Below are 24585 nucleotides of genomic sequence, written 5' to 3'. Positions count from 1 at the left end.
ACCTGAGCCTGCCCGAACTGCACCCAAATGAGCTGGACTGCGCGGGGGTGGAGTCGCCATTCTCTGCAAGGCGTCGACTGACGAGAGAGCACATCGGCTGTCTGGTTCAGGTCGCCTGAGATATGTGTGGCTCACAGGGAGCTGATCACCTGCTGACTCCACAGGAGGAGGCATCGGACGAGTCGTGTTAGCTGCCATGAGCGAACCCCACCCTGGCAGTTGGTATACACTACGGCAGTTGTGCTGTCTGACCGGACCAGCACGTGCTTATCCTGCACAAGAGGTTGTAGCCCCTTCAGTGCAAGTAGCACAGCCAACGACTCTAGGCAGTTGATATGCCCGCGCAGACGATGTGCGAACGGTCCGCGAGCCAGTGGCTGACGGATTGGCGCTCACAGTAATCCTCATATCACCCTCGCTGCTAGCCGTAGCGGACGGCAGGGCCGTGGCCACTGCTGTCACGGAACGGGAAGCAGAGGAGGTGGTGGCTGAGTCCCGTGGGAACACAGCCATCCGTGAACGCAACGTCTGAATCGTCAACCACCCGCAGCGCGGGCAGAACTTATCCACAAAGGCTGCCCTAGCGTGCTGGATGCAGACATCATGTCCGTCCCCCTCCTCGATGAGTGTGTTGCACCCACAAGAACAGCGGGACATGCCACGCTGGAGAAATTTTGCTCTTTTAGAGAAAAAACTCAAACATTTCTGGAACTGCTGAGACGCCCAGGGGAAGTCGCCGCAGGAAGGGACAGTACGCTGCACCACGTCGTAAGATTCCAGCAGTAATTCGGCATAGAGTTTGAAGTTTCGACGTCGATCATGTGTGAAGAACAAAAAGGAAAGAACAAAAGGTGAATGAATGCAGCACACCGTCTCCCTTTTATACCCGGATATCCGGGGCGGAGTCCGGCATGCAAATTTCATTCGCCAATTTCATTGGCCTTTTCTAAAATAGTCGGAAGCGATAGGTTCTCAAGGGCGAACCCCATCTGTCGGTTCGACACAACGCCGAGAGACCGACCGATGCCTCTCTTGGACCACCATAGTAGACATCGACCGAACCAAGGCATGTGCCATTGCCTTCGTCGCCCGGAGCGCGAGGTCAGTGGCAGTGCGTAACTCGCTCATGCGAGTTGGGTCAGCCTTCCCATCATCCAGGTCCTTCAGGGCTTTTGCCTGAAAGACCTGAAGGATCGCCATAGCGTGGAGGGCGGAAGCGGCCTGTCCAGCGGCATTGTAAGCCTTCGACACGAGTGTCGAAGAAAGCTTACAAGCCTTGGATGGAAGTCTAGGTCGACCCCTCCAGGTGGCAGCTGTCTGCGGGCACAGGTGCACCGCGACTGCACGCTCCACCTGGTGGGATGTCGACGTAGCCTTGGGTCGCCCCGTCATCCAGGGAAGTAACAGCCACAGAGCCCACTAGCCTGGAACACGCAGAGAACGGTGCATTCCAGGACTTATTGAGCTCCTCATGCACCTCTGGGAAAAATGGCACCGGGGCGGTGCGTGGCTTTTGACCACGCTCCGACCCCAGAAACCACGAGTCCTGCCCAGGCAAGCATGGCTGACATCTCAGCGTAAGCCTCATCTTGAGCTTGACCGCCCAGAGGCGGGAGCTCAGAGAGGTCTTCCGCATCCGATGCCAGGAGGTAGCTGTCCGATGCAATGAAAGAGAGTTCGTCCTCATCCCTCTGTGGAGTCTGCCCGCTATGGGGCGGTCTACCGCCGCCCATCGAGGACGAGCCAGGTGAGCGTGCTGGGGTATGGGTGGTCCGCGAAGCCGAAACTGACGGAGCGACATCCATAGGAACCCCCAAATCACCCCCGCTGCTCGCCAAAGCGGTCGACCTCGCCAAAGTGGCAGTCGAACTCGCTTGGGAAGCAGACGGGGTGGCGGCAACATTCACAAAGAACGTCGCCAGCCGTGACCGCAACACCTTGATCGCCATGTTCTTGCAAACAGAACATGCCGGATCAATGAACCCTGCCTCAGCATGCTTGACCCCGTCAAGCATATGACGCAGGTGTCGTGACCATCTGACTCAGACTTGAGTCTGTCACACCCAAGGACACAGCTGAGAGAAATGCTCGCAACTGTGAGAAATTTGCTCTTTTTTAGGTGTGTAGCTCGCTGCCGAGACGCCCTGGGGAAGTCTGCTCTCAGAAGGGGGAAGTCCGCTCTCAGAAGGGAGAAGTCCGCTGCTCTGCGTCGTAAATCCAGCAGAATTGAAGAATCTCGAAGAGAAATCGCTTGACAACATGTGCCACGCAGGTTCCGAAGAACAAAGGATGAATGAATGACCGCCTCCTTCTTCCTTTTATACCCGTATGTATGAGGCGGAGACTGGCGTGCGTGTGCCATTCGCCAAGCCCATTCGCGTTTTAAAATTCATCTCGGAGATGATAGTGTAGATACCAATACTTGGTATTTAATGCTAAACTTACATCACATGATAGCAGTTTGAAGTTATGGCTGCACTCAGTGACTTTGATTGGAGGTAGCTGGGTGGGTGTTGTAGGGAGTGGGGGGGCTTGTTCGTTGTGGTTCGGTTATTTATTTATTCATTTATTTATTAGATAGTATTTATTATAATGATCTTGCTTGGTCTATAAACACCATGCACTGTGCTGTGTTTTACCTTTCTGTGTTTTTCTTATTTGCTCCTGTAAAGCTGCTTTGGAACAATGCACATTGTGAAAAGCGCTATATAAATAAAATTGAATTGAATTGAATTGTAGAGAATTTAGCATAATCCAAATGGTCAGAGTCATTGAAAGAAGAGCCATCAACTCCCGCTCCCGTTTGTCCTGGTTTCATCATCATCAAAAGACCATAGCAAAAACCTGGCTCCAGGGGTCTGGTTAGAGTTTTCATAACGTTTTGTCTCTCTGTTGGATATTTACGACCCCTATGCTTCAAAGCATTGGTGAGAAGTCTCTGTCTCATCTCTAACTTAACATCCGAGGCTAACCAGAGAAATGTCCCTGACAATAGGAATTTATGTGATTAAACTGTCATTTTCTATACATATATCTAACTATCTAGGTTGTGTGTTGGCACTCGTGCCATTTTAAATAGTCTGTCACAGTTAGATATACAAGTTTAATTCAGGCTTTGTTTGTATGCGTTCCATCTGAATGAATCATGACTTGTTGCAATTCAAACCTGTCCATTTTTGATATCTAAATGTTTGTCTTTACAACTCCTACTTGTATATATACCTTGTGTGACCATAGAACACTTTATTTTCATTATGTTATAATTGGGAATGATATTTTGTAAAGTTGCCAGGAGGTCATAAAGATGCAAATTAGCTGTTGAGTGGACAAAGAGCCTCTTCCCTGCTCAACTCTGATTGGTCGATTCAAACTCAGGCGTGCCCTCTCGTGAGTTTAAATATCGAGCCTGCTCTGAAAACCTTGCTTCTCTTCTCTTCTGGCTTCGTCTCTTCCTCTCGTCTCTTCGGAGACTGGGTTTTCTGTATTCACGCTCACAAACTTGGTCCCTTCTACTGTGTTTCGATTCGCTACCTTTGCTCTAAATCCTGTTTGGTAAAGTCACGTTACTTATGGCCATGAGATAATCTAAAGTATATAATATCATTGAGGCATTCGCTGCACGAATGCATACAAGTATTGTTATGCTTTATATTACTAATCAGAGACCGTAAAATATGTACTGTATATTTGATCACTAAACTAAACCAATTCCTTGACTGAAATTGATGTTTTAAATAACTCAGTTTATGGATATGATCTTGAAAGATCTGGTGGAGAACCATATTTGGTGAGCTTTGCTCATCAATATAATAACGTTAGCTAAAACCGCTACAATAGGTTCTCAAGATCAAGACCTGGCTCGCACTGGCCCGCCAATGTGGGACTTTCCCTGTGATGCTAGTGTAATGAAGAAAAGCTTTGATGTGTCTAAACTCACTCCACGACCATTTTAGCCTCCTGATCACTCCCAGCCAGACTAATCGTGGGGGCGCTTTCACTCTTTCACAGGGTCATGGCTGCTGGCAGACTGGAGTTGTGTTTATCAAACATCTGAAGATGTGAGCTCCTCTACTCAGATCGCTCATTAAAGTGACTTCTGTGATCATTTCGCAATGAACGTGAATTCTTTTGTACTGTATGAAAAACACTTCGGTATTTACAGTATGAATATACATCTGAAATTATTACACATGTCTGTAAAATTAAGATTTGTCAAAATGAAAGTTACTTTTAAGAGAAAGAAAAAAACACGCTATTCAAAGTTTTCAAAGTACTTTTCCTGTAATACGTCGGCAGAGGCAGAGAAAAGAAAAGAATGTGACGTACAGACGAAGATGACGAGTGAATGCCGCTAACGTTAGCTTTCTGTGTGTTTATGTCCTTCAGAAAAGACAAGAACTGTTCATCATCACGCAAACACTGTCAGAAGGAAACCACAAGCACCGATCATGAATGTCTGACCTGTTCATCTGCTATTCTGGAAGTGTTCTGCAGTGTTTTGAGTGTTTGGTTAAAAGCTCTCTGCATGTCCTCCATCTGCCTCCTGTACCTGCACAGATGAAACAACGATGACACAAACTCCTTCAACACTGACAACAGCACTACACGTGTGAGACTGACCTCTGGCTCAGCTGCTCTAGGTATCGTCCGCTGAGCGACATGTTCATCTCCAGGACTTTAATGCGATTGTTGAGTCTCAAGAAGACGGACTCTTTCTGACCGGAGCCATGCGCTGGAAGGTCAGCAGTCGTCATCTCCAGCATGGTGACGTCATCTAATAGCTCACTGCTCTGTGAGCCATCCAAAGCGCTGTGGGTGGGTGTCCTCTCATCTATGGACGGGTTCAGCGCTGGACGATGTGAAGAGGAAAGCTGCGGAAGTGTCGGGGTGGACATGTCAAGGATGGGTTCCTCCGGTGTGAGCCGGTCACCACTGTCTTCAGTGCTCTTCCTCGTGAGACACTCGCTCACAGACGCAGCTTCAGCTTCAACGGGATGTGACAGCTCGCAGGACACTTGCAGATGATCTGAAGGCTCGAGAATGGAAGACGCGGATTCAAGTCTGGATTTGGTTTGGGAGGTTTCTGAAGATTCCTCCGAGATTGAGGCCAAGTTATGTTTTGTGTCTGGAGATGAGACAGGTTTCTGAACGATGGACTGAGAAAAGCTACGCTGTAGAAGATACTCCTGAAGAGAGAGAGCACGTATACAGGACCTCTGAGAGACATTCACACGAGACGATTCATCTGATTCTTCGTCGTCTGAGAGCAGACGGACGATCGGATGATCAGCTGAAGTCTCATTCACATCGAGTCCATCAGACACCACGGACACCGATCTGAATGAAGGAAGGAAACAGAGAGAAATGATGAAACACAGACATAAACGTCACAGTAACCCTCACAATGAGTCCCAGCGTGTGTGAATGGGATATTTTCCTGTGATCAGTCCGCAGGCATCGTTGATTTGTTTGAACTGCTCATCTCAGTCTGGTGAAGGACGTCACCGACACCCAACATGTGCTGAGCATTAGCTGACTTTACTGATGACGATAACCATGACAACCCTTCACCTTACCTGAGCTAGTCAGGTGTCAAGCCAATACTTCAATGGGATGTGTTTAACTTAACAGTAAAGCTGTGACTGAAGGCTTCATCTTAACATCAGCCGGAACCTTCTACAATCTCATCTTTTCACTGTCTTCTGTGTTTAACAACATTGTGATTTACATGTCCAATATTTACGGTTTTAAGATCCACGGGTTGCACCTCTTTACATTCAGTACTACATTATTTCTATTCAAGTGAGACACCAAACATTTCTCTGGCCAGTCAATCAAATTGAGAGAAAACAAACCATCTTCACATACAGGTGGTGAATAAGTCAGATGTACTGAAAGACAAGCAGAGTGACATACACAGCGGGTGGAGGAGGTTCTTCGGATTTATTCAAACTTTCAGTGGAACAATTCCCTACAGAACAGAGAAAAGAAACACATCATTAAACACGTGTGATATGAAGAGAGAGTGATGGTGTAAGAGAGGAAAAGAAGAACAAACCTCCATCCCTGCCACCGAGGACATTAGCAGCGATGTTGTTCACCATCGTGAGAAGAACATCTGAAAACACATTCATTTGTCTTCTGCTGAGCCATGAATCATTGACATTCACAATCATTCACACCACTATCAAGCAGTTGTTACACAGTTGAATGTTTAACCGCCTTTGTCAAGTCATGACACAATATGCAGGACTGAAGAGGAATTATGGTAACATCAACGGTGGAACAGTCAGTCTGACAACAGCAGGGTTTTTCCGGCACACGCGCAAGTGTAGGCCTACCGTACCTTTGAGTGGATCATTTACTTTAATCTGAAATTATATTGCTATGTAATCATATTTATACAACAGTTCTTTCTGGTTCTTAAATCTGATTGGCTGAGAGCCATTCGATATTCCACCAGTATCACCACAGAAACCGTTTTACCATTTGTATCACTCTGCCGGACTTATGAAACTAGTAAACTTAAGGACTTGGCAGTGTCTCTTAGAGCAATCCACAGCTGTTCCAATAGGTGGCGGTATGCACTTGAACAAGTTTGTTGCGACCCGCCAAATAAACAGAAAGAGTGAGAGAGAACTTGCTAGAGTAAACAAACGCATGTTTCTATTAAAAACTATGGAAAGTGCCGCAGTGCGATGGGATAAACATATTCTTTGTGAGTGTCTCTTTCATTCACACGCTCGCCCTGCCTGCTTATTTCTCACTAATAACTTCACTGGATGGAATGATTTTCAACACAAAATTCAAAAGCAATTGCAAACTGCAAACTGTTCATGTAAAATTGGTGACATAATTTAAACACAAATGCAAACCATTTGTATTTCCGCGAACGTACAATGTCTGCAAAATTTCAAAGTGAAAAGCAAAGTCTATTTGCAACTGAATGTCTTCTGTCTTAAGAGTTACTACCCTGCCATATTTAAATCGCAAAAGCAATTCCCCATATGCTATTTCACTTCCTCTGGTGTCACAAAACTCAAATGAAATCACAAATTCCTTTGCATTTGTGTTTCCTCTGACCTGTCAATCAATGGCAGGGGTGGGCTTGTGCAATGGGGCGTTTGTATCGGGAGGTGTCACGTCTAATGAGATGTCACGTTAACTTTAGAAACCTTTGTGTTTAGTGAGAAAACGTTTACATTTGCATTATTAAGAGCCTTTGTGATCGAGCCTCAAGTACATAAATTAGACTTTTTTTGTTGTATTTTTTCATATTTGTGAAACGTACAGTAACTGTGTACGTGACAATTAAACCATATGAATTGAGTCCACATTTACCTTTAGCAGATCCAATCAGATTTCTGGAGGATTTCTCATCTAATGGCAGAAAATCAGGAGACGGATCTAGACATTCCAAAAAAGAAAAGTGCTCTTAAAAAGCATATTTATTTCTGTACATTTAGACGTCAGCGAGCAATCTGAGTAAAAACCAGCCGACAACATTCAACATAACAGAATCAAGATGCTTTACCATCATCTGGATCATCATGAAAGTGTTGTCTGTCAGATGAGTTCATCTCATACTCCTCCATCATACTGGTGCCAAAAACCCTTCATACAGACAACACATACAGTACGCACACACAACACAGAGTTAGTGTAGTCCATTAATATAAACGTTCAAACATAAACGTCTGCTGAGAAGATGAGCAACTGTTTCAGACTGCGGTATAAATGTGTACTACTATTAAACACTAAACCGCTTTACTTTTAAATCAGGACGGAAGTATTAACTGTGTAGGTTCAGTTTCTTTATTTTATATATCCACAGGTAAATTAAGTTCCCTTTCTGTCAGTCTCTCGACGTTGTGTCGAGCCGACAGATGGGGTTCGCTCTTGAGAACCTATCAACTTCTGACTAGTTTAGAAAAGGCCAATGAAATTGGTGAATGAAATTTGCATGGCGGACTCCGCCCCCGGATATCCAGGTATAAAAGGGAGACGGCGTGCTGCATTCATTCACCTTTTGTTCTTCGGAGCCTTCACACTGAACGACTTCGAGACTTCAAAATCTACGCCGAATTACTGCTGGAATCTTATGACGTGGTGCAGCGGACTGTCCCTTCGTGCAGCGACTTCCCCTGGGGTTCTCGGCAGTTCCAGAAGTGTTTGAGTTTTTTTTCTCTCTAAAAGAGCAAATTTCTCCAGCGTGGCATGTCCCGCTGTTCTCATGGGTGCAACACACTCATCAAGGAGGGGGACGGACACGATGTCTGCTTCCAGTAAGCTGGGGCAGACGTTGTGGATACGTCCTGCCCGCACTGCGGGCGGTTGACGATTCAGACATTGCGTCATGGGTGGCTGTCCCACGGGACTCAGCCACCACCTCGTCTGCTCCCCGTTCCGTGACGGCAGGACTACGGCCCTGCCGTCCGCTATGGCAAGCAGCGAGGGTGATATGAGGATAACTGTGAGCGATAATCCGCCAGCCACTGGCTCACAGACCGTTCGCACCTCGTCTAGCTCGTCTGACCGTTCCCCAGGAGACGGTCCCACCGTCTTGTTCCTCAACCACATATTCGGAAATGGTGCTTGAAAATGATGAGATGTCCCTTGCAGCATCGGGGGTGACGTACTGCCATCCGACTCCGCCGATTCCTCGGAGCTCCCTCCCTCGGCGGTGAGCGTTGGGTTGCTGTGCCCGCAGGTGATCAGCTCCCTGCGAGCCACACATATCCCAGGCGACCTGAACCAGACAGCCGACGCACTCTCTCGTCAGTCGACGCCTCGCGGAGAGTGGCGACTCCATCCCTGCGCAATCCGGCTCATATGGGAGCAGTTCGGCCAGGCACAGGTGGACCTGTTGCCTCCCCGGACTCCTCCCATTGCCCGCTTTGGTACTCCCTGACCGAGGGACCCCTCGGCACGGATACCCTAGTGCACAGCTGGCCGCGGGGCAAGCGGAAGTATGCCTTCCCCCCAGTGAGCCTCATTGCACAGGTCTTGTGCAAGGCCAGGGAAGAGGAGCATCAAGTGGTACTAGTGGCACCCTATTGGCCCAACCGGACTTGGTTCTCGGAGCTAAGGCTCTTGACAACAACTCCCCCCTGGCCGATCCCCCTGGCGAAGGACCTGCTTTCCCAGGGGAAGGGCACGTTACGGCATCCCAGGCAGACACCTGGAACTTCCATGTCTGGACGGGATGAGGAGATCCTGAGTGGACCACCCCCTGCGGTGGTTGGGACATCACTCAGGCTAGGGCCTCGGCCACTAGGCAGCTATACGCCCATAAGTGGCACCTCTTCTCGTCCACGGAGTTGCTTGATCGGGAACGTGCTGTCCTTTCCTCAAGGGAGACTGGGGAGTAACCTCTACCCATCCACACTGGAAGTGTATGTAGCCGCTACTGCCGCTCATCACGACCCAGTTGCTGGGAAGCCTCTGGGACAGCACGACCTGGTCATAGGGTTCCTAAGGGGTGCGAGAAGGATACTGCCTCATCCGCAGTTCCGCACCCCGTACCCTCTTGCGACCTAGGTGGCGGGCCTCAAAAGGCCCCCCCTTCAAGCCCCTCGGAGATGCCACTTTTTCTCACATCACGATAAAGACGGCTCTCCTGATGGCGCTCACCTCCAAGAGGGTAGGGGACCTACAAGCACCCTCCGTGTACACAGATTGCCTAAAACTCGGGCCCGATGATTCTCACGTTATCCTGAGACCCCGGCCCAGCTACGTGCCCAAAGTTCCCACCACTCCCCCTTTAGACCAGGTGGTGAACCTGCAGGCGCTCCCCAATGGGGAGGAAGACCAAACCCCATCCGTGTTGTGTTCAGTATGCGCACTGCGCCTCTACTTGGACCGCACGCAGAGCTTCAGAAGCTCTGAGCAGCTCTTTGTCTGTTTTGGAGGTCAGCAGAAGGTAGGGCTGTCTACAAACAGAGGCTGGCGCACTGGATCGTGGATGCTGTCGCTACGGCATACCGATCTCAAGATCGCCCCTGCACGTTAGGAGGGAGGGCACACTCCACTCGGGGTGTAGCCTCCTCATGGGCACTGGCTCAGGGCGCCTCTCTGGCAGACATTTGCAGAGCTGCGTGTTGGGCTATGCCCAACACCTTCACGAGGTTCTACAACCTACGCGTGGAACCGGTGTCAGCCCGCATCCTGCAGGGCAACGTGTAGGACCGGCAGCCGGTAGGGTGTATGCCTGCGGAAGCCCTTCCCCCTTCCTCTAGGGGGATCAGTGGCTATTAACGCCTCCCTTCTTTCCCCACTGGGTAAAGAACAGGCATTCCATCCATCACTAAGCCTGGGCAGGCTTCCTGGGGACAAGCTGGGCAGAGCAGCCCTGCCCCCTTAGGCCGGGGAACAGTTGAGTTATCTACCACATAGCTCTAACCGGACCTAGTGCTCCAGACGTGGTAACCCCCCCCCCATGGGAGGTTCTGTCTTATGTATCCTCATGAATGGTTCCCACCTCGGCAACCCATGACCTCCCTAGGTGGACTTCCACCTTGCGGTTAACTCCTTCAGTCGGCACGTTTTCCCATGAGTTCTCCCCTGATGGTAGGTAGTGGTCTCTGTAGCGTTTTTCCCCCAGGGGGGAATAATGCTTACCCAGTGGCCCTTACGGTGCCGGGCGGCTTCTCGCTGTTAAAGAATCAAGGCCTCCGCCCGTGACGGCCGGTGGCAGGGGCTTCCCACCTTTTCTTCAAAAGCTCTGGGACCCTCTACCTCTCCACTGGACGGTTACAATTTCGCACTAGCGCTCACGTCTGACTCGGCCAGGCCAGTCAGCGTCGCTCCGCTAGAGATTGTGGCGCGGCTCAGCGCTGTGGCATTTTTCAGAGGAACCCCATCTGTTGGCTCGACACAACGTCGAGAGACCGACAGAAAGGGAACGTCTTGGTTACGGATGTAACCTCAGTTCCCTGATGGAGGGAACGAGACGTTGTGTCCTTCTTGCCACAACGCTGGCCGCCCGCCGCAGCGGTCGATGGATCCTCAGGCTCCTCACACCAAAGGGTGAATGAATGCAGCCCGCCGTCTCCCTTTTATACCCGGATATCCGGGGGCGGAGTCCGGCATGCAAATTTCATTCGCCAATTTCATTGGCCTTTTCTAAACTAGTCAGAAGTTGATAGGTTCTCAAGAGCGAACCCCATCTGTCGGCTCGACACAACGTCTCGTTCCCTCCATCAGGGAACTGAGGTTACATCCGTAACCAAGACGTTACTGGGACTAAACTATTCTTTTACCGTTTTGTTATACAGTGCGGTACTCTAAACCACCTGTTAGACGGAAGACGCAGGAACTCATAATACAGGGGATGGTAGCTATCACTTCATATTAAAATACCCAATCGCTGTACCTGCCTATAGTACACAGTGAATAACAGCTCCCCAATCAACCCACTGGACCACTGCAAAATTTGACTAATGGAGTCCTGACTCTTTAAAGATAAATTCAAATACTAGGACACCAAAGAGAAGGACAATATTGATTCAATAAATGCACGATAAAACATAATCAGCAATGTGAAAGTTTCCTCAAAAAATAACAGTCATTGATGCAAACAGCTTCACAGTTGGTTTCAAAACTCAGCTCTGAATCAATAATTGTACTCAATGAGTCACAGTTTGTCCCTTAATGGATGTGACTTTGTACTCAGGAACATTCTTTATGAAATCAATTTCCATATCCTTGGTCTTAATATACTCAACATAATATAAAAGTCATAGTGTGATACCTGACCATACTGAGAGGACAGAAATGTTCAGAACCGAAATGAGACAGCAACTCCACCTGTCAAAAAATAAACATTCAGCTCTTCAATCAAAAAAGAAAACGCTTCATTAGAAACGTCCATCCTCCATAAGCACATGTCATGATAATCCACGTGCAGCATCACTATCATCAAAAATATTAAAATGGATAGTTTACAAATATGCAGTAAAAATGTTTTTGTAAGACAACATTTGTGAAGAAATACACAAATTGATGTAGTGTTAAGTCTGATGTTTAAGAAGATATAAGTGGTCACTAACTTTGTCAATTCTTTCACTGTTGAAACATTTTTTACTGACCTGTTCTGTAAATGTGTCTTATGGCGTGACGTAATAATACACAAATAGGAAAAGAGAAATTTCTCTTCATTGTTAGACACTTATTTTCATACACGCCCGGCTTCACAGACAAGTCTAGTCCCAGACTAAAATCAATGTTCTTAACTGAAAATGACTTTTCATTGATTTTCTTTCAAAATCATTTGTCACGGTTTTTCATGTTCTTATGCTTTTAGAAATGATGCCTGAGGTATAAATTTATAAAAGCAATAAGCCGTGTGAAGCAGTGGGTTACAGTGCATTTTATAACAGCTAAGGGCTGTCAGGTCCCGGGTCTGATCACCTGCTTGTTTTGTATGTTTCGTCTGTGTTTTGGGTTTTGTCGAACACATGGGGTTGTTGTGACAGCTATCCATGTGTTCGGAGTCCGCTTGTGTGTGCCCCGCCCCCTCGTTACTCTCTCATTACCTCACACCGGGTTTCACTTTTGCCAATCCTTCCACACCTGTTCCCTATCTCGCTATCGCTGTCTGCTCTATTTAAACCTCTGCTTGTTTATGTCCTGTGTCAGTCCGTTAGCATTTCTAGCGCCGTGACGTCTCTTGTCAATTTTGTCTAGTCTAGTCTAGTCTTGTCTTGCTCTCCAGTAACGGATGTCTCGTCTTGTTTAGGCTCCAGAGCTACTTGATGTCTGCACGGTGTTCTCCTTATCCTCTACCCTCAGATCGCTGCCCCGACGGCCACGGCTCCCAGTTGTCCTCGCCTGTTCGGGGATCGCTCTTCTCACCACAGATCTCCTGGCATTGCTGCTTCTCTCGTTCCTAAGGACTCAGCCTCAGCAGCGTCGGGGCCACCTCCCTTCCCGTGGCGCGTAGGCACCACTCACTTCAGGCTGATGCAACATCTCCCGGAGAGATTGGCTCTCTGGGGCGTGAACTTCATTCATTTTGATTTTTCGTTGCCTTGCCAAGGGCGTTGTGGCACGACGTGAAGCGGAGTCATTAAAACCCCCTCTGCTGTTATAAAATGCACTTGTAACCCACTGCTTCACACAGCTTATTGCTTTTATAAAACGGTTATTCCATATGCGTAGCAAGGTTTCATAAAATAAAGTAAATAAAATGATATTTAGGCAATTTAATGCAGACAGACGTTATAAATCGGGGTGTTTTATATTGGCTTAAAACTCGGCTCAGCCAATCAGAACCAAGGACCAGAACTGACCGTGTTATAATAACATTTTTATGCTTTTCTTTTTTATTTATTGAACCACACTTGAGACAGTCACACCATATTTGATGATCCTTCCTCACCTTGTCATGATTTTCTAGTCTTGTGGCAGGGTCATGACAGTCCCACGTGTTTTGTGCGGAAACGCATGATCATTGTTTGGTTACGATGGTCATGCGTTCTCCAGTCTCATCTTTGACCCCGCCCCCCTCGTTTATCTTCCATCAGTGTTTCATTCCCGACACCTGTCCCTTGTTAATTATCCTTTGTTAGTATCCCTATTTAATGCCCTTGTGTTTGCTGTCCTGTGCTTGTTCGTTTTGCTATGTTGCCATGTCGTTTGCTATTCCCTCATTGTATTCCCTTGTTGGATTACCTTGCAATTGGATTTACTTGCCCCATGTCTTGATGTCGTTTGTATTATTTAGTCTTGTCTCTGTTGTTTAATTAGTAAGTTAGTTATCCTGTTTTATTATTTTTTATAGGAAGTCTTTTCTTTCAAGTTTGTGTTTTGTAATAGTTTTCCCCATTTTGGGTCTTTTGTTGGTATTAATTAAAGTTTCATGTTTTTGCATCGCTGCCTGCGCTTGGGTTCTTCTGCCATACCGTGACACCATAGGACAAGTTTGTGATTTGTCTCCCAAATGTAAAAAATCTACTTTCGTGACACGTCACAGATCAGACATCAACTTTTTTTATTTTAGACATGGATCACACATACATGCACACATCTGTTTACTGTGACACTACAGTGAGTGAAGGGAGAATGACTTTATGATCATCACTGAACACTGAACACAGGTCAGTCTGTAATAATGACCCATGACATTATGACACATGATTCATTAAAGGCATGTATGAAGACAAACAACTAACCTTCATGTATTTGGTGAACATCTGACACAGAAGTGAGAAAAGAAAGAAGAGAGTTAGAGAACGACAAGATCCACTTTATGATGACTGTGATGTGTTGTTTATTCTCACTAACCTTAGTGTGTTTAGCAAACATATGCTCATTCAGTGGGAAACTCTGTATTGTCCGCTCATCACGAGCATGAAACGTTCCCAACTTCACCCATTTGTTGGTTGGATATCTGAATACAAACAAACGACCTTATGTATGACCTGACGTGTTTTTGTGTAAAAATCAGTTTTTTTAAAACATTTTTAAAAAATTGTCTGAAGGACTTTTCATGAGCACCTGACTGAATCCTGTAAATGCATCAACAAAAACAACAAGCACATCCTCTCTTTACTCTCTGAAGCCGTCCTGCCTGCTCATGATAAATCACTTTCTTTGTTATTCTACATTTGAAAGACGCTTTGGATCAACAGTCTACAAAATAAATCAATGTAAATACTGTATAACGTCTTGGTTACGGATGTAACCTCAGTTCCCTGATGGAGGGAACGAGACGTTGTGTCGAGTCGACAGATGGGGTTCGCTCTTGAGAACCTATCAACTTCTGACTAGTTTAGAAAAGGCCAATGAAATTGGCGAATGAAATTTGCATGCCAGACTCCGCCCCCGGATATCCGGGTATAAAAGGGAGATGGCGTGATTCATTTATTCACCTTTGTTCTGAGGAGCCTGAGACCTCACACGACTGCTGCAGCGGGCAGCACGTGTTGTGGCATAAGGGACACAACATCTCGTTCCCTCCATCAGGGAACTGAGGTTACATCCGTAACCAAGACGTTCCCTTTCTGTCGGTCTCTCGATGTTGTGTCGAGCCGACAGATGGGGTTCCCATGTAAAACACCATGACGCTGTGCCCTGTCACAATCTCTAGCGAAGCAACGGTGACTGGCCTGGCGTGTCAGCCATGAGCGCTACCGCGAAATTGTGACCTACCAGTGTAACCTACCCAGAGCTTTTCTTGAAGGTGGGAAGGCCCCTGCCTTCGGCCCTCACAGGCAGCAGCCTTGTTTCTCTAACAGCGAGAAGCCGCCCGGTACCGTAAGGCCACTGGGTAAGCGCAACTTCCTCAAATGGGGGATGCGCTACAGAGACCACTTCCTACCGTAGGGAGGAGCTTTAGTCGAGATACCAACACGGTCTCGCCATTTAGGGGACTGAAGTAGTTTACCGCGAGGTGGAGGTCCACCTAGGGAAGGTCATGTGTTACCAAAGTGGGAACCAATCATGAGGATACATCAGATGGAACCGCCCTACTGGGGGGTTACAACGTCCGGTAGCACTATGTCCGGTTAGAGCTATGTTGTGGATAACTCAGTTGGTACCCGGCCTAAGGAGCAGGGCTGCTCTGCCCAGCCCGCCCGCAGGAGGTGCTTGCTTAGTGATGGATGGAATGCCTGTTCTTCACCCAGTGGGGGAAGAAGGGGGGCAAAAAATAGCACGCTGACCCACCTAGGAGGGAGGAAGGCCGCCGGTCTTACTTGATGCCCTGCAAGACTTGAGCTGATACCGGTTTTATGCGGAGGCTGTAGAACTTCACAAAGGTGTTGGGCGTAGCCCAACCCGCAGCTCTGCAGATGTCTGCCAGAGAGGCGCCTTGAGCCAGTGCCCACGAGGAGGCTATACTCCGTGTGGAGTGAGCTCTCACTGCCAGTGGGCACGGGCGATCTTAGGACCGGCACGCCGTAGTGACGGCGTCCATGATCCAGTGCACCAATCTCTGTTTGAGACAGCCCTCCCCTTCTGCTGATCTCCAAAACAGACAAAGAGCTGCTCAGAGCTCCTGAGGCTCTGTGTGCAGTCCAAGTAGAGGCGCAATGCGCGTACTGGACACAACACGGGTTGGGTCTTCCTCCCCGGTGGGGAGCGCCTGTAAATTCACCACCTGGTGTCTAGAGGGAGTGGTGGGAACATTGGGCACGTAGCCGGGCCGGGGTGTCAGGATAGCGTGAGAATCACGGGGCCCGAGTTCTAGGCAATCTGTGGACACGGAGAATGCTTGCAGGTCCCCTACCCTCTTGAGTGCCATCAGGAGAGCTGTCTTCATCGTGAGGTGAGAAAGAGCGGCATCTCTGAGGGGCTCGAGGCCCCCGGACCCCATCAAGGTCGCGAGAGGGTACGGAGTGCGGACGATGTGGTAGCCTTCTCACGCCCCTTCAGAACCAAATGATCAGGTTGTGCTGTCCTAGAGATTTACCAGCAACTGGGTCGTGATGAGCGGCAATGGCGGCTCCATACACGTTCAGTGTGTAAGGGGAGAGATTACTCTCGATTCTCGAGCAACTCAGCGGGTCTTCTCTTCGAGAGGAGCACCAGAATGAGAAGAGGCACCACTTATAAGCGTATAGTCGCCTAGTGGCAGGCCGCAGGGGGTAGGCCACTCAGGATCTTCTCGTCCCATCCAGGGGCCAGACATGGAGGTTCCAGAGGTCTGGCCTGGGATGCCATAACGTGCCCTGGGAAAGCAGGTCCTTCATCAGGGGAATCGGCCAGGGGGAGCTTTCATCAAGAGCATTTGCTTCGAGAACCAAGTCCGGTTGGTCCAGTACGGCGCAACTAGTAGCATTTGATGCTCCTCTTCCCTGACCTTACACTGGATCTGTGCAATGAGGCTCACTGGGGGGAAGGCGTACTTCCACTTGTCCCATGGCCAGCTGTGCGCTAGAGCATCTGTGCCGAGGGGGACCTCGCACGGGGAGTACCCTAGCGGGCAATGGGTGGTGTCCAGGGAGGCGAACAGGTCTACCTGAGCCTGCCCGAACTGCGCGGGGGTGGAGTCGCCACTCTCCGCAAGGCGTCAACTGACGATAGAGCTGCTGATTATCCTCGACATTGGGTCTCGCCGCAACGTCGAGTTGCCGAATACAATCTCCCTGGGGTCTTCCCATGAGGGCCGCTTCGGCTTCCGCCGAGGCTGCTGACAGGGTGGTGGTCTCCTCTTCGACGTCTTCTTCCGGGGGGCCGCCTGAGTGGGGGCACCGGAGCCGGAGGGCCGAAGAGGACCAGGGCTGCTGGGAAGCAGATGGTGCACGAGATCTCGACGGCCGGAGGCCGGCCGAATCGCGGCGGGGGAGGATATGCTTGATAGCCTCTGTCTTCTTCTTTGCTGTCGAGAACTGCTGCTCGACAGAATACCGAACAGCCCCCCTTGCAAGATGGGTGCGTCGAGAAAGCAGACTTTCTTGGCATCACTCATCTGTGCAAGGTTCAGCCAGAGGTGTCTCTCCTGGACCACAAGTGTGGACATCGCCCGACCCAGGGCCCGCGCGGTCACCTTGGTCGCCCGTAGAGCGAGGTCGGTGACGGCGCGGAGTTCCTGCATAAGCGCTGGGTCGGTCTTACCCTCATGGAGCTCTCTCGATGCCTTGGCCTGATGGAACTGCAGGATGGCCATAGCGTGGAGAGAGGAGGCAGCTTGGCCCGCAGCAGTGTAAGCTCTCGACACCAAAGATGCCGAAAAACCTACATGCTTTGGACGGGAGTCTAGGTCGAGCCCCCCTGGGGGACATCGACGTATCCTCTAGCTGCCCCACCATCGAGGGAAGAAAGGGCGATGGAACTAGTTTGACGTGCACGCTCCGAAAGGGGGCGTTCCAGGTCTTACTAAGTTCCTCATGCACTTCCGGGGAAAACACAGCACTGGGGGCTTGGAGCCAGGCTCAAACCCGAGGTACCATGTATCCAGTCGCGAGCGTTGGGAGAGGCAGTGCAGTGCACTGCAACCCAATGCCGGGGGCCCGGAAAAGCATGGCTGACATTTCGACGTCCGCTTCTTCCTGGGCTCGATCCCCCAAGGGAGGGAGCTCCGAGGAATCGTCGGAGTCAGATGCCAGTAAGTCACCCTCAGATGCGTGGCCGTGGCCACTGCTGTCACGGAACAGGAAGCAGACGAGGTGGTGGCTGAGTCCCGTGGGAACACAGCCACCCGTGACGCAACGTCTGAATCGTCAACCGCCCGCAGTGCGGGCAGGACGTATCCACAAGGGCTGCCCCAGCGTGCTGGAAGCAGACATTGTGTCTGTCCCCCTCCTCGATGAGTGTGTTGCAACCACGAGAACAGCGGGACATGCCACGCTGGAGAAATTAGCTCTTTTAGAGAAAAAAACTCAAACACTTCTGGAACTGCCGAGACGCCCAGGGGAAGTCGCTGCAGGAAGGGACAGTCCGCTGCACCCCGTCGTAAGATTCCAGCAGTAATTCGGCATAGAGTTTGAAGTCTCGAAGTCGATCATGTGTGAAGGCTCCGAAGAACAAAAGGTGAATGAATGAAGCAAGCTGTCTCCCTTTTATACCCAGATATCCGGGGGCGGCGTCCGGCATAGAAAATTTCATTTTCTAAACTAGTCGGAAGTTGATAGGTTCTCAAGAGTGAACCCCATCTGTCGGCTCGAAACAACGTCGAGAGACCGACAGAAAGGGAAAGACAACTTTCACCATGCATTCATGCATCCTAGTTTTTAGGATGAAAACAGGCTTAAGCTTGTGTTGAAGATCAGACTATATCAGATAATATGGAATAAGAAAGAGGAAAGTGAAGACGGAGCAGTTGTGAATGATAATATGTGTTGACCTGTCACTAATGGACACCAGAAAATCTCTGGGGTTTGAGGAGAAGATCTCAAAGTTTGCGATGTCGAGCTGCTTCACCTGAATGGGCTGACAAAGCTCAATAATGATCCTGAAAGCCACGAAGAACAACCATGAGGACAACGTGATATGCATTCATGATCTAAAAACCATTCAATGAACGTGCTAAAGCAAACAGCGGTTGGTGGTGCTCATGAGGTGTTCTACCATATCTTGTTATTGCAGGGGTTCAGCATGTACATGTCCATGTTGTCCATCAGAACAGCTGAAGTACTCTGTGTGAAATGAAATCCAGTTACACAAGTCTTCAGATGAATGAAATAACCTCTGATTCTCAACACATCAACATTAACAGTGTCATTCACATAGACCGCTTTCACAATACACCAAATGAACATTCATTCTTCTACACTTCATTCATTGAAACTTTGGACTTCTTTAACATGTTAATCAGTCTTTATATTTATGATCTTCTTCTACTCATGATGACTCGCCTGCAAGCACTTGTTGTGGCTTCCTGTCGTTTGCTGTATGGCATAAAGATTGGGACGTTACACTTCAGTTGTGGGCTTCTAAATTTTTATTATCCAATCTCTTCCCCCACTAACATTATTCTCTTCTTTTCATTAGTTGAGGAAAATATCCATAGATATCAATAAAGTCTTTTTTAAAATAGTTATTGTCTCATTTTACTCAGAGAAAACATGCCATTGATGAAAACTATGACGATAAAAATTTGTCAGTAAAATGTTGATTGATTAAAACTAAATAATCACACTTTTTGGGGGTATTGATTGCTTAATTAATTGTAGATTCTATTCATTTCACATTTAATCTCCAAATTAACGTAGAAACATTTTTTTACATTTCTTTAATGCCATCATTTAATGAATGTAAACCTGCATCGCTGATATCACTACTACTACTGATGTCTCTATGAATTGTTTCCTTAATTTTAACATTAATTACAGCCATTTAACATTGAAGTATAATTGAGAGCTAACAATTTTAACAATTATTAGTCTTTAAAAAACTTAAGGTGATCTTTTCAGGGCACCTTAATAAGGCATTAAATACATTGTTATAGACGGCTTTTGGGGCGGTTTTTATGGCGTTTGGAATCGCGACGGCATTATACGCCGTTCGGATTTAAAGGCGTTTAATCTATAGCGTATTTGTGAGGCCTTTGGCTTGCCATAAGAAGCTGCCTGTCTGTTCTGGACGTGTCAAAGCCATTTCAAACCTTGCCCAAATGGTTTAAAAGACTGCATGAATAAGAACGTGGTTATACAGTATAATGCAACGCTAGCCAAAGGATGACAGAAAAAAATGGATGGAGCGTTAATTGTGTTAAATATTTTGAATGCATTAATTGTCGTGATTCTGCCCCCTCTTGTCATGTCTTTCTTGATCTTGTAGCAGAATCACGGCAGGATCCCTTGTTTTATGTGAGAAAGCCATGAGTTGTTTACGTTTTACATCTCATGTGCTTTCTTGTGTCTTGTCATTGGCCCCGCCCCTCTCGTTTCATGTATTGCCTCCCTACCGTGTCTTATGTTCCACACCTGCCCCTCGTTATCTCCCCTTGTTCGTCACCCTATATAATGCCCTCGTGTCTATTGTCTTGTGCTCGTGCATTGTATTTGATGTAGCCCGTGTTTGCTGTGTTCCTGTGAAAACCCCCAGTCAAGTCGAGTTTAGTAAGTCTTTAGTTTAGCTTTTGTCTAGTGTTGTTTATTTTAGTCTAGTCTTAGTTAGTCTACGTCCTGTCCTGTCTGCTTCCTGTTATCTTGTTTTCTTGTTTATATCCCCATCGTGGGTGTTTTGTTTTGTACCTTTGTTTTCTTTGTCATTAAATATATATCTGTTAACCCCTGAACTGCTGCCTGCATTTGGGTTCTTCCCTCACGTTCATGACATTAATCTGAAAAACTTAATTGCATGCGTTAACTTGTTATTGTGACAGAACTAGCTAAAACAGAAAGAGCATGCATTAAATATCTGCTTTACTCTGAACATTTATCAGAAAAGAGGATGGAGTCATTAAGATTGAATTTAAAAACTCAGCCGTGACACTGTAGACAGGAGCTGTACCGTGACTACCGTCACCTTTCTAAGCAATTAAATGAGTTTAAGTTAGTAACGTTTCTTCAGGTCAGTATGAGAAGAGCAACCCTACTTTAATTCATAATATTTAGCATGTATATATAGCATCTGTTATTGAGATGAGTGCTGAAATACCTTTGCTTCAGGATTTGAGGACAGTATTTTTGCTCCACACTCCACAGAAGCGTAGTTACTGAAGATCTGCTGAACTTGTTTACCACCATGATTTCCATTAGAAACACGTGTGCTTTCACCTAAACAACACACACACACACATGTATATGTGCTTTACGAGGACTCTCCATAGACATCATGATTTTGATACTGTGTCACCTCTGGCTTGCTCACAGACGCTGCTCACATTGCTTCTAGAGTTTTATACTTCATAAACATCTTACTTATAATGTATACATTCTATTAGCATGGTAATCTATTATTGCACATTGAACAGGTTTATTGTAATGACAGTAATTCCATTTTATTTATATCAAGATCAATCCAAAATATATTTATTCTAGATAAGCTTCATCTTATCGTATGGAGAAAACTGCAGCAGTTCAATGTATTATTATCATACAACATACTGCCCTTTATTTCTTTTTTATCTATTCTCTTTACTACAGCAACCACTGCCTAACTGCATTTAAAGCTTCTCTGCAACAATGCAATACTTTGAAAAGCACTATATAATTGGATTGAATGTTGTATCAGTAAGTGTCCCTATTAGCCAGGTTTACATGGTTATATGTAACCATGCCGCATCATGTCATGTTTCTCATGGTCTAGTGGCAGGATCATGACAGAACCTCATGTTTTATGTGGAGAGGGGCACTTTTGTCCGTATGGCCTTCCATACACCCTCTCAGGTCTCGTCTCTGTTCCCGCCCTCTCATCTCCTCATTATTGCTTGTTTATTGTTTCATGCCCCACATCTGTCCCCCCTCGTGTTTTCTGTCCTGTGCTGGTCCATTTCGATTCATGTGGGTGAGTCCCTGTGTCTAGTTCAGTGTAATGTATTCTAGTCTAGTTATTTGTATTAATGTCAAATGTTATCATTAGTCTTGTTTAGTGTAATTAGTCCGTGTTCCTGTCCATCCGTCATGTTGTACCCCTGTTTTATTATGTTACCCCCTCGTGGGTTTTTGGTTTGTCTATTTTATTATTAAATGTTTTGTTAACCCCTTACCCGCTGTCTGCGCCTGGGTCCTCTGTCCTTGTATCTTTGTGTCTCACCCCCGTTCGTGACAGAGGCTTGTTCGTTCTGTCACGAGTGGGGAAGGGAAGAACCCAAGTGCAGGCAGCAATTAAGGGGTTAACAAAAAGGACTTATTTAAACAGAAATACAAAGCAAAAACCCACGAGGGGGTAAAACGACATGCAAGGGGGTATAAACACAGGCAAGACACTAACTAAAATACACTAGACTAAGACCAAATATGACAAGGGTAGACACCAACTAACTGAACTAACCCACAGGTCAGGGAACACAAACTCGACAAGGTATTCTTTTGGGAACAAACCATCAGGAACAAGTGGTGAAACAAGCAGTGCAAACAAGCACAGGGCAAGAGACACAAGGGCATAATATAGGGAGACTAACAAAGGATAATTAACAAGGGAAATGTGTCGAGGATGAAACACTGATGGAAAGCTAAATGAGGAAACGAGAAGGGCGAGATTATGTCGTGACCGACAATAATATGTTTCTCTCCACACAAAACAAGAGGCTCTGCAATGGTTCTGCCACAAGACCAAGAAAGACATGATGTGACTGCCCTTGCGTTGTGTCATTGCTCAGTTCTCCAACTGATTGTTCCCCGATGGGTTAATTGAGGACACCTGCTGTTGATTTCCGGTCTTGCCTTTTTAAAAGGCAATGTGGCCATCGATCAGAGGGCGGCACTTTAGACTTGGTTTTGTTTTGGTTCTGTTTATTTTATACATCCAACATTGCCATGGTTCATTACATTCTCATGCATACACTTAACTTTACACCACTGATTCCTGACTATCCCAGGCTACATTGTTTTTCCTGTGTAAAGTTGTATTCTGTTAATAAATTTCTTACATTATTTGCACTTTCTTGTGTGTCCCTGTTTTTGTTACGTCCTTTTTGAGCCATGTGGCATAACACACATTTGTGTCCTCATAAACCATATAAGTACACACACACACACACCTGTATGACTGTGATTCAAGTGTAATACAAATATAAACAGTTACTCTTTTCATTCTCCATCATAAGTTTTGTCCATTCATCAAAGGTGGGAATATCTTGATCTTTACAAGGCACAGACAGCTCCATTTCTGGACTGGTGTTTACTCCCTTAACATACAAATGAATAACACAGTTAATTATTCAACGATAGGTTGTTTGCAGTCACGTGGTTTTGATGACGCGTGAAGTGCAGCTGGAGGGCAGGCAGTGATTACCTACATACAAACTCACTATCACAAGTTCAAAAGGCCTATGTTTTGGACTTCTGTGTGGGAGAAACGCTTAACATGAGATTTTTCACTTTATTCGTTTAATAAGGATTCGTTATTTTAACAGCAGCTAGTGTTTAATAGTAATGTCTGATTGAAATGTGAGTTTTCCTGCTCATTGTTTAAGTACTTTAAACTACATTAAGCGCTCCCAGTACAGTATTGCTACACAATAAAAAACCATTGTGGTTTTATGGTTTAATCGAATTGAACAACCATAAACGACACAAAGCAAAGGTATTTTGAGTTTGTGAATTCTTCTGTAGAAAACGACCGCCTGCCTTCCAGCTGCGCGTCACACCATGACATCATGAGCAAACAACCTATTCAAACACAAACATATCAACAATATAACATTTTAAAAGATTTTTAAGTATTTATTATGTTTTTATTGAAATCTTACACATGTAATTATATATATACAGTTCATGATTATTCAAACGTTAGTGTAACTAAAAGAATAAGTTCTTCTGAACCAGTGTTTTTATGTCATCCGAAGAGGTCTGTATACACTGTAAAAATTATTCTTGAGGGTTAGTAAATACTACCCATACAAATCAGTTCAATTTTACTGAAATATATTAGGTGGCAAAGTAAACTACCTGTAGACTATATGCTAATCTACTTAATAAAATTGAGGTAACTATAACAGTCCTGTCTGTTTTCCCTTGTTTGCAGTGTGCCTTGTTATTCCTGTTGTTTCTGTCGAGCTGCGCCCCTCATGTTTAAGTTCATGTTCTTGTTTTGGATTGTCACCGAGTGGATTTATTAAACGTCTCTTAAATTACACACAGATCCATTTTCTTCATACCTAGTTTTAAGGATCATATGTTACAGTAACAGTTTACACTCGATTTATCCAATATCTTTGAGTAAAGAGTACCTAAATTTATCAGCTATGACATAACTGGTGCAGCCGGGATCCAGTCCGGTGCAGCCGGGATCCAGTCCGGTGCAGCCGGCGTCCAGTCCGGTGCAGCCAGCGTCCAGTCCGGTGCAGCCAGCATACAGGCCGATGCAGCCAGCGTCCAGTCCGGTGCAGCCGGGATCCAGTCCGGCCCAGCAGTCGGCAATCCAGCCAGCATATTCCAGCCGGTGTCCAGTCCGGTGCAGCCGACGTCCAGTCCGGTACCCTGTCCTGTCCAGCCGGTTATCCAGCCGGTGACTCAGCCGGCTTTCCAGCCGGTT

The 24585-nt window shown here is 46.8% G+C and overlaps 1 protein-coding gene across 1 annotated transcript in view; it reads right to left on the bottom strand.

Moving 5' to 3' along the window:
- LOC130554652 (SUN domain-containing ossification factor-like) overlaps positions 1-24585 on the bottom strand; it is a 72782-nt gene that overhangs the window by 24572 nt on the left and 23625 nt on the right. The window contains exons 6-18 of the mRNA XM_057334441.1: positions 23134-23236; positions 21046-21164; positions 19012-19079; positions 18788-18895; positions 14287-14392; positions 14175-14195; positions 11753-11808; positions 7535-7614; positions 7342-7407; positions 6059-6118; positions 5917-5971; positions 4621-5337; positions 4462-4549 (exon numbers count right to left, since the gene is read on the bottom strand). Coding sequence (XP_057190424.1) covers positions 4462-4549; positions 4621-5337; positions 5917-5971; positions 6059-6118; positions 7342-7407; positions 7535-7614; positions 11753-11808; positions 14175-14195; positions 14287-14392; positions 18788-18895; positions 19012-19079; positions 21046-21164; positions 23134-23236 — 1647 coding nt within the window. The remainder of the gene's footprint in view (positions 1-4461; positions 4550-4620; positions 5338-5916; positions 5972-6058; positions 6119-7341; positions 7408-7534; positions 7615-11752; positions 11809-14174; positions 14196-14286; positions 14393-18787; positions 18896-19011; positions 19080-21045; positions 21165-23133; positions 23237-24585) is intronic.

This window comes from Triplophysa rosa, linkage group LG5 (genome assembly GCF_024868665.1).
Source record: "Triplophysa rosa linkage group LG5, Trosa_1v2, whole genome shotgun sequence".
NCBI classification, from domain to species: Eukaryota; Metazoa; Chordata; class Actinopteri; order Cypriniformes; family Nemacheilidae; genus Triplophysa; species Triplophysa rosa.
This window is presented reverse-complemented; position numbering and strand designations above follow the sequence as displayed.